General features: G+C 46.2%; 3 protein-coding genes across 3 annotated transcripts; 1 reads left to right on the plus strand and 2 right to left on the minus strand.

Moving 5' to 3' along the window:
* Positions 1-550: 550 nt before the first annotated feature.
* Positions 551-961, minus strand: LOC133908263 (tyrosine--tRNA ligase 1, cytoplasmic-like). The gene has a single exon (XM_062350263.1). It carries the CDS (start codon positions 959-961, stop codon positions 551-553), a length of 411 nt encoding a protein of 136 aa, XP_062206247.1.
* Positions 962-1,443: 482 nt separating this feature from the next.
* On the plus strand, positions 1,444-3,301 carry LOC133909327 (pentatricopeptide repeat-containing protein At2g03880, mitochondrial-like). Its single transcript, XM_062351708.1, has one exon. It carries the CDS (start codon positions 1,742-1,744, stop codon positions 3,293-3,295), a length of 1,554 nt encoding a protein of 517 aa, XP_062207692.1. The 5' UTR covers positions 1,444-1,741; the 3' UTR covers positions 3,296-3,301.
* Positions 3,302-3,444: 143 nt separating this feature from the next.
* Positions 3,445-6,964, minus strand: LOC133909328 (uncharacterized). The gene is made up of 7 exons (XM_062351709.1): positions 6,411-6,964; positions 5,915-5,967; positions 5,315-5,407; positions 5,007-5,230; positions 4,550-4,616; positions 3,771-3,878; positions 3,445-3,589 (listed from the first exon to the last, which is right to left on the minus strand). The coding sequence occupies exons 1-7, from the start codon at positions 6,826-6,828 to the stop codon at positions 3,563-3,565; spliced, it is 990 nt and encodes a 329-aa protein (XP_062207693.1). The 5' UTR covers positions 6,829-6,964; the 3' UTR covers positions 3,445-3,562.
* Between the last annotated feature and the right edge of the window lie 3,175 nt (positions 6,965-10,139).

Here is a 10,139-nt window from a genome sequence, read left to right on the forward strand (position 1 = left end):
TAAAACGTCATCGGTGTGACTCGTCACCTATGACTTGTATAAGTGACGAGTCACAGTTATAACCCGTCACCTATGATCTTCGGCCATGAAGATTAAAAGGATAGCATATCCAGTTAGAATCATAAGCATGTGATAGCTGAGGTGGTAAGGCAGTCGCATGCGAGGCTCTGGGCACGAGTTCGAGTCCCATGAAATGCAAAGACCGAAATATATTTGAAAATGATATGGATCAGACATATGCGATGGGTCCTGTATTAGGTTGCTCTCGGATGAAAAGAAATATATATATTTTTTGATTTTTTTCATATCAAAAAATAGAAAAAACGTTCGTCAATTATAAGTGACGGGTTATAACTGTGTCCCGTCACTTATGACCTAATAAGTGACGGATCAAGTTTTGATCGTCACCAATAATATTATTAGTGACTGATCTTTACTCGTCACTTATGACTTATCATCAATAATATATTTAGAATAATGGATACAACATCCGTCACCTATGATAATTATAACTGTTACTTTATAGTTTTTTTCAGTGATCTAGGGCAAGTCACCAATAATCGGCCGGACGGCGATTCAGTTCATTTGATAACCACACGGGCTCCGCCCTCTCGTGGTACATGCCAGCTGCTCCCCACATCTCAATATTGGAGCAACCGATGGTCCGTACCTGATCGAGGCTGTAGAATCCAGTCCTGTAGCTTAGGGCAAACAAATCTGCCATCATAATGCTAACTTTGCAACCAGCTTTGACCATATTGTTGACATAGATCGTCGTCATGATTCCCTCAGCTATGGTCATCTTGGGAGATGGCTTGAACCAGGCGTAGCAAACAGGGCTGGCCTTCCTCCTCAGAAGGAACCAGAGCTCGACCTCCTGGATGCATTCATCCCCAGTGCTTGCCAGGACTGCAAACCTAGCAACCGAACCCATCCCCGTGGTATTCCTGTAAACGTCCATGGCGCGGAAGCAGATGAGTTATCCATGGTATTCGCTGGTTGGCAGCGAGACGGCAAGCGAGGAGAGGAGGCTGTCGTTTTCGCGTGGTTTGAAGTCGAGCCAAATTTGAAGTTCGGCAGCTGGAAATATCCGCTCACATAATGTTCCTTCCAGAGAAAAAGGCACTGAATATCTGGGATCAAGAAGGTGTCGGACTCGGCCGGCAATAACACTACGAACTGATTGCAGCTCGTAAGATTCCTACGAGATTATTGTAACATGAAAACTTTACTAAGCATGTGGATGCATGATTTATTAGTACTGTTTATTTATATTGAGATTTATATTAAAGTGATAAAAATATAAGATATATTAAAAAATTAATAGATAAATAAATATTATTTTAAGAGAGATTCACGACTAGATATGCCGCTCATACATAACAGCATATGGAGTTGCCATGCAAAACCATGGTGAGCCCGTGGTTTAGCAGGTCCAGTCCATGGGGGTGCCATGGTTTAGCAGCTCCGTTGGTACTATACGGGTGAGGATACGATCGAACGCTTGGCAAGCATCACTCCTGAATCCCGGCGCATTGAGCTCTAACGTCGCGTTCGTATCGACATTGTGACGTCCGACGCCGCCGCCGCCGCCGCCGTGGAGGCCGGAGTCGCACGAGCTGCACACCGGAAATGTGTTGCAACTAGAGCGTGTCCGAAGCTATTGCCGTACTTGACGCACGCTACACTCTACTCGCCGGCACTATCCAATTCCACGGACGGCGCAGTTGGACCGCGCGCGATGGCTTCGCCGGCCGGCATGGGGCTGGTGGCCTACAACGCGGCCATCTCCCGCTGCGCCCGCGCGGGCCTCTACCCGCGCGCGCTCGCGCTGTTCCGCGAGATGCGCGGCCGCGGCCTGCGCGCCGACGAGTACACCCTCCCTCCGCTCCTCAACTCCGCCGCGCTCCTGCGCGCCCCGCCCGCGACCTGCGCGCTGCACGCCCTTCTCCTCCGCGCGGGCCTCGCCGCGCACCTCCACGTCGCCAACGCGCTCGTCGACGCCTACGCGAAGCTGTCCCGCCCGGACGCCGCGCGGGCCGTGTTCGACGAAATGCCGAGCCGGGACGTGGTCACATGGACCTCCCTCCTTACGGGTCTCGCCCGCGCCGGCGACCACGACGCGGCCGTCTGCGTGTACCACGACATGGTCGCCGCGGGAGTCCAGCCGGACGAGTTCGTCGTCGCGGCCGTGCTCAGCTCGTGCGCCGGCTCAACCATGCTCGAGCTGGGGCGGTCGGTGCACGCCGCGGCGGTCCAGCTCGGGTTCGAGCCGTTCCTCTCGGTCGGGAACTCGCTCGTCTCCATGTACGCCAAGACCGGCTCGCTGCGCGACGCGCGGATGGTGTTCGATGCGATGCGGGCGAGGTGCACCATCACGTGGACGGCCCTGATCGTCGGGTACGCGCAGAACGGCTGTGGGAAGCAGTCGCTCGAGATCTACACTGACATGGTCCGGTCCGGGTGCAGGCCAGATTACGTGACCTTCATCGGTCTCCTCTTCGCGTGCAGTCACGCCGGTCTGGTCGACGCTGGCCGTGCTCACTTCAGGTCCATGGAGACAGACTATGGCATCGTTCCCGGACCGGATCACTACGCGTGCATGGCTGACTTGCTAGGCCGGGCAGGCCGGCTGGAGGAGGCCATGGACTTGCTGAATCGGAGCTCGACAAAGCTGGACGCCACGGTCTGGAAGGCGCTGCTGGGCGCGTGCCGGGTGCACCGGAACGCAGAGCTCGCCGAACGCGCGTCCGAGATGGTGTGGAGACTGGATCCGACGGATGCCGTGCCGTACGTCATGCTCTCCAACCTGTACTCCCGGGCGAGGAGATGGGGTGACGTCGCGAGGATCCGGGCGCTGATGAAGTCGAGAGGGATCACCAAGGAGCCCGGGTGCAGCTGGGTGGGCGTGAACGGCGTGACGCACCTGTTCCACGTCGCGGACCGCGGGCACCCGCGGACGGCCGAGATTTACAGGAAGGTGGAGGAGATGACGGAGAGGATCAGGGCCGAAGGGTACGTGCCGGACACAGACTGGGCGCTGCAGGACGAGGCGCCGGAGGGGAGGGAAAGAGGGCTGGCGTACCATAGCGAGAGGCTCGCCGTGGCCTTCGGACTGCTCGCCATGCCGGCCACCGCGCCCATCCGCGTGTTCAAGAACCTCCGGGTGTGCGGCGACTGCCATGCCGCGATCAAGATGGTCGCCAAGGCGTACGGCAGGGAGATCATACTGAGAGATGCGAACTGCTTCCACCACATGAAGGATGGAATATGTTCTTGCGGTGGCTACTGGTAGGGAGATTCGGCAAGTTGCATTGGCTCTGTTTGTTTTTGGTCGATTGAGACTTGAGAGTAGGCATGTGAATGTTTACCGTAGAGTGTGAAACTGTGGGTTGGGAAAATAGGAATTTCAGTTTCATCAGAACACATCGACAAGAGATCAAATTCCCTCAGAAAATTGCTCTGGACTTCTATTAGATTAGATTGCACCAAAGGTGCCAGTGATGTACAATGTGCTAGTATAGTATCCAGATGGCCCTTTCTACTAAAAAATCCTACCATTCTATTCGTCGATGTCCTTTACAGCATCCTGAAAAACAGAAGAAAAAGAGCAGTCAGTACTAACTTCCAAATAGCAATAGCAAGAGTAACAAACTAAGCTTTTTTAAACACGATAACAAACTAAGCACACGAGTGAATAATCCCCGAGCCTTCACGGAGTTTTGCTACTGGGGGATATCAGAAGCATGCCGGTATGTCATGCTTTTTACCTTTGCAAGCCTTGTTACATAAGCAGCAGCAACGGCTGTAAATAATAACCCTAGGCCCAGTGTCCATAAATTGCCATTTCCTCCCAAACCAATTTCTGACTCATCTTGCTGTCAAAACGAGAAAGGAAAGTCATTAATCCATTCAAACTGCCGATTTTATTTTTCTAAAGGCCCTATGAGCTCTGCTACTATGCAAACGAAAAACCAAGAGATCATTTGACCAGTGACAGCTGCATTTTCTCATCAATCCTGACCCAAAAAAAGGGTAACATTATATTAGGAGATCAACAGAGCTGTGTTGTTCTATCGTTAACACCAGATTCTAATATTCTCATGAAATATTTGAACTGCTATGTCAAAGATGAGAACAGTAACACCTAAGTACATTGCAAGATTAAGAGATGTCTTGAGTTGGACTAAGGTATCCGCATTTGGATAAGTGAACATCTCAAGTATTCTTGCCTAAGAAACATCTTAAGAATCGTCATGCTGGACACTTTGATAGAAAGCAAAGACCATCAACATATTGAGAGAAACTCCCAGGTAGGGCAGAAACAGCTCAACAGCCTTATAAGCTAGTATCCTATATAGTAGAGCAGGAGCCCATATGGTAAATACGGTATTAGCCACTTGGAACAACACTGCCTAGCAGCTATCAGAAGCTGAAAAGCACTTGATAGCATAAAATATGTGGGTATTACAGAATAGATCCACCTATTTGTCAACGGAAGTTTTTCACTGAAGATGAATTGCAAATGACTGATGGTTTAAGAACTTACAATTATAGCTCGCCCGAATGCACCAGCACTGACATAAGCCCATGATCCAGGAAGCATTCCCAACCAACTACATGCAAATGATACAAAAATGGATATCTGAGCTAACATGGCTTTTGAAGAAAACAACAATAGTGTTGACATTATCCTTCACAAAATAAAGTTCCAACTGTAGTTAACCAGAAAGTGATATTCTCATAAGTCATAACCAGGTACCATATGAAATTTGCTATTCTTTTGGTCTCATATGCTACATACATCCAGAATAGCAGTAATATACAGCATCACATGAAACATGTAGAAGAAACCATGACACTAACATGCCATTAAAAACAGAAAATTTCTCACCAAATGCAGCTTGCTTTATGGAATAGAAGTTTAGGACTACACAGTGAATACTCTTATATACAGAGATAATGCCACAGTGGAGTGAAAGCAAACAAAGAGAGTAGAAACTAACCTGCCCAAGACATAAGGCAAGAACTTCACTGAAGTCAAGCCATATAGGTAGTTCCCAAGGGAGAAAGGTAATAGGGGACTCAAACGAAGCAGAGTGACAACCTTAAATCCATTTTCACCTATTGCTTTATCAATTGCAAGAAACTTCTTATTTCCTTCAACCAATTTAAGAATTCGCTCTCTAGCGAAATATCTAGCAATGAGGAAGGCCACCGCTGCAGCTAGCTACGAAAACAATGAAGTTCAATAAAGAAGTGCAGCCTTGGACAGAATTAACAACAGAAGATATATTGCTGCGGAGTTACTTACTGTTCCACTGATTGAAACAATAATTGTACCAGTGACACTACCAAACAATAGACCAGCTGACATGGTTAAAGGTATTGCTGGAATTGCAAGAACCTGAAATAAAGCAAAATCATATTATTCACTATTGATATTCATAAGCTAAAGTTCCAACCCAGGTGTTAGATGCATGTGGCAAAATTCAGTCAAAAAAAAAAGTAAAATTCAGTCAAAAAAATAGTTGCTAGGCCAAACTTAGACTGCTAATTTGTTTCAGAGTTCATATCCAACCCCCCCCCCCTCCCCCAACAAAGAATAATTAGTCCTCCCTTAAAAGTGGCTTGCTAGTGCCTACACACTCATGTGAGAGCTACATTTGCAAAGTTGACTTCCAGAGTTTTTAGCACATAGTGACTATTTCCTCATAATAATAGATTATACAAATGCATGATGTGATCAGATGTTAAAATTTCTGTAGCATAAAGTTTCTAACTGTCCAACTGAAAAGCCAACAATACCAGCTTTATAACACTATCTGCGGAAGACTAGCTATTTCCATGAAAATGATCATAAGCCGCTATAAGAACACCGTTGAGAACAAAGGCTGCTAATTTGAGAACATACCTCCAACCCTGCATATACAAGTACGAACAGAGCATATCCAGCAGGGCCATAGCCTGTCCATGTAAGGCAAGACAACAGTTTAGCCAAAAATCGAAGTAAGGGACATGTATTACAATTCCGTTACAATCAAACAAGAAGCTGTGCCGAACTGCAGATATGCAAATGGTCAGTTCTACAGTCCTTATTTTTCAATATGTAACACATATTTAAAGCATAGTCCACAGTTCACATAATGACAGAAATGAAGGGGCAACGACTTTGTATTCCGATCAGTACAAGGGGGTCTGCTATGGAGCTAGGATTCATGACCCAATGAAGACATGCACTTCTCTGAATGACATCTGAACACTGCAAGCACCAACCATGTCAATGAAAGCACCAGCCCTGGTCGACTGGCTTTGATCAAAGTCCAAACCACTCGTATCTAATCACCAGATAAGCTCAAACAAGCACAAGGAAATAAGAGCTGAAGAGGAAAGCTCGATTAGCCCATTACCATCAATGAACCCCGAGAACTGCGTGAGGAAGGAGTTGATCTGGTCCTTGTACACGTACCCGGCCGCCCCAAACCCCCCTACGACCCCGACCAGAAGCGCCCCGGCTAGCAGCGTTCCGGTGACTGCCCCCGCTCCGGCGCCGCCCTCCTCCCCCGCCTCCTCCTCCTCGTCGTCGGTCGCGGGGCGGCGGTCCTTGGGGCTGCCGCTCCCGCCTCCGCCGAGGCGGAAGGGGACGTCGGGCGAGGCCTTGCGGAGCGTGGCCTTGTTGGGCTCCGGCAGCGAGGAGAGCGGCGGGTGGAACGCCCGCCCCCGGAGCCGCCGCCGCCACGGCGAGGCCCCCGGCGCCGGCGGCGAGAAGTGGGAGGAGAGGACGGGGGAGGGGGGGAGCTGCAGCGAGAGGAGGTGCGGCTGCCTCATGGAAGGGGGTGTCAGAGGGTGGGCCCGGCGGTTTCTTCTAGTTCGCGGCGGGGTATGAGGCCATGAGAGCGCGGAAGTGATAGGAGGAGGGAGCACGAGGGCAGGGAAGGGGAGGGGAGGGGAGGAAGGATTCGGGCACGTGGCACAATGTGGGGCAGGGGAGGCGCGGGATGAACATATGGAGACCGGGGTGTGGGCCCGTTTAGTCAGTGGGATGGCTTTCTGGTTCTTTCACGTGTAGCAGAGAACCTCTTGGTGCGATTCCAATTGCGTGGTCTGTGATCGTTGCCCGCAAGATGATCTTGCAGTGTTCATTTCCCAGTTCGTGGTGAACCCCAGGACCAGCTCCCCATTTTTCTCTCCAACCGACAACTCGAACTTTTTATTTTTATATTTTTAAGATAAGAAATTGCTAGTATATTCCTTTATTTTAAAATAATTAAAAATCTAGATATGTCGTCTTTCAACGGACGACAAATTTAAAAATTTAAAAAATATTACGTTATAATTTTCTTAAAATTCAAAATACTATCAAAATAGTCATAATTTTTTTAAAAAATTATGTGGTATAGAGAATATTATTATCTAGCTTAAAAATTAGCTCAAACAATTACTTCATCAATGAGAAACAAAAAAAGATAAAATTCAAAGAGCTCATTGTACAAGTCATATTTTCATGACTCATTATACAAGTCATATTTTTGTCTGATTTTTTAAAGATAAATGATAGCATTATCTATACCACATAATTTTTAAAAAAAATTACATGACTATTTCAATAGTGTTTTGAATTTTGAGAGCATTGACACGCATTTTTTTAACCAGGCGATAAAGTCTATATTTGTAATTTTAAAATAGACATATATATTTGCAATTTTTATTTAAAATATATATAATTAAAAAATCACCTGACCCCTCCTGTCTTATGATTTTTTTTGTTTTAACCTTTTTTAAATTAATATTTTTAAAATAGCATATGGGAGACTAAATTTTTAGAAACTATCATCTTTTATCACGCTAAAATACCTAGCATGACTCTCAAACATGGTCACAACACATGTATTGGCGTGACCAAGATTATCACGCTGGTATCAGCCTCGACGCCTTTACACACAAGGCCGACATGGCACCCCTAAGTCACGCCAAAAGTGTTAGCGCGATTGCTTGTCACGCTAATACCTGTAGCGTGACTCATGCAAATACATAACGCTATGCCGCACCGGCTACCCTCCTCTCCTTCTCCCTTTCTTCTCCCTCGAGCCCGAGCCACCAGAATCATCGCCTCCTCTCTTCCCTACCCCATTCCTCCACCAAATTCGGCGTTTTTGGGCTCAAATCAAAGATGATTTCGTAGGAAACTGCCCTAGGAAGGTAACTCTACCATTCGCTCCAAGTTTCTTCGTTTATTTTGGCTTGCATTTGTAGTTGAATGGTGGTTAGGGTTTAGAAAATTGGAGTTTATGATATATGAAATTAGTATGTTTGGGGTAGATCGGAGATTAAATATCATGCTATAAATGTATTATTACGTATGTGTAATATGTAGATTTTGTTGCATGCAATTTATTTGGTGTAGGGATGAAATAATATATGGTTAGGCTAAATATGTATGATGGAAGCATGTTATTGTATAACGCTATATTTTGATAGGGCATATGAATCGTTGTGATCAAATGGGTAGGTGTAGAGATTGAAATGTTATATGTTTAGGCTATATGAGGCGGATATTTTTGCATATATGAATAATTTAGAAGGCATATGTGAAATGTTTGGATGATTTGTGTAGATAGACTAGATTGTTCGTATGTTTTGTGGTGGCACGATTAATGCAAATGAGGAGTTTGATAAGATGAGGGAGCAAGTGTTGAAATTTGGGACCTACCTTGCTTCGATGAAATTGTTGCTCGGGTCAGATCAATTATAAATGTTGATACGAATGCATGTGATGTTACCGTATGTGGAAGCTTTGATGTTGCTCGGGATGATAGGGCTCACTATATTATCATGAAGTTGACGTCGAAGGATGATTGGAAGTTATACAAGGATTATGTGAATGGTTCTCAAGTTCGTTGCGTAGAGGTTGTTATTGATGTGGGTATGGGGGGAAGCTCAATACCATTAGTAGTATTAGTTAGGAAGTGAAACCTGTTGAGCATTTGACTCGGTAAATTACCGTCATTGTCTCAGAGGTGACTGGTGTCTCCGAACTCACTGATGTTATGGCTCCGGAGGTACCCCGTGCCTCTGTTAAGGATAATGTTGCCGGTTGTTACAATAACTTCGATTTAGTTATGGTAAGTTATGACTTTGATAATGGTTTTTTTTAAGTATGAGGAGGCCCAAGCGAATGTTGAGGAAATGCCAATTTTTTCATCAGACAGTGAGGCAGAATATGAAGGTGATGACGTAGAAGAAGTAGAATATGTGTCTGATGTTGAGCAACGACACGTGGATACTGAGGTAGAAGGAGAAGCGGGCGAGGATAAGGAGGAGGGTTGGTGGAATGGAATTTACACAGAGTAGTAGATGAGGACACTGAAGTATTTACATGTGGATGTGTCCGAGGTGCCGAGCTACACGGATATTTCATTGACCAAGAAAGATATATATGACAATGGCTTAATGTCTACGAGGAGGAACGGAATAGTGAGGAGGAGCTGATCAAGAAGGAGATGATATTTGATAGTCGTGATGAAGTGAAAATCTGGTTTAGTGACTATGCAATGCGGCACCACATATCATTCTTATACGAAGGTACACTATCATATGCCAGAGAGGTTATGGATAGAGTGTACGAGTCCATCTTATTCCAAGTGACGACTGATGATGGAAGATCACAAATGTGAAACAACCTCATATTTATAGGTCAGTGAGGCTCGAACAAGTGCATTCCTAGTGCACGACGAGGTATCTTGATCGGCACATCGCCCCTATCGTTTGGACAGACTCGGACATGACTGCATGCTCTCTAATTGAGTCTATACTTGGGTTTACCAATTATCGGGTGTTATATGGCGAGTCATGGAGAGCGAAACAACATGCTATGGTATTGCTATGGGGAGATTAGAAGAAGGCATATACGAAGATTCCTAGGATCTTAGATGCAATTTCACATTTTGACCTCGGGACTAAGTGGTTCATTTTATCTGGTGGCATGATAGACAACAATAATGGTGTCATAAAACCCATCATGCAGCGTGTGTTTTGGTGCTTCCCTTAATGCGTTGATGCCTTCAAGCATTGTAGGCCCATGATTAGTGTTAACACCATTTTCTTGATAGGAAAGTACAAGGGTATACTGATGAATGATG

The sequence above is a fragment of the Phragmites australis genome, chromosome 2 (assembly GCF_958298935.1).
Source record: "Phragmites australis chromosome 2, lpPhrAust1.1, whole genome shotgun sequence".
Classification (NCBI taxonomy): Eukaryota; Viridiplantae; Streptophyta; class Magnoliopsida; order Poales; family Poaceae; genus Phragmites; species Phragmites australis.

Excerpts from the sequence above, each read along its gene's own strand:
- LOC133908263 (XM_062350263.1), bottom strand. The coding sequence starts at position 961 with ATGGACGTTTACAGGAATACCACGGGGATGGGTTCGGTTGCTAGGTTT.
- LOC133909328 (XM_062351709.1), bottom strand. The coding sequence starts at position 6,828 with ATGAGGCAGCCGCACCTCCTCTCGCTGCAGCTCCCCCCCTCCCCCGTC. Across the intron at positions 3,879-4,549 it reads CATTCGGGCGAGCTATAATT|CAAGATGAGTCAGAAATTGG; the intron begins GTAAGTTCTTAA and ends TCGTTTTGACAG. Across the intron at positions 3,590-3,770 it reads ATGTAACAAGGCTTGCAAAG|GATGCTGTAAAGGACATCGA; the intron begins GTAAAAAGCATG and ends TCTGTTTTTCAG.
- LOC133909327 (XM_062351708.1), top strand. The coding sequence starts at position 1,742 with ATGGCTTCGCCGGCCGGCATGGGGCTGGTGGCCTACAACGCGGCCATC.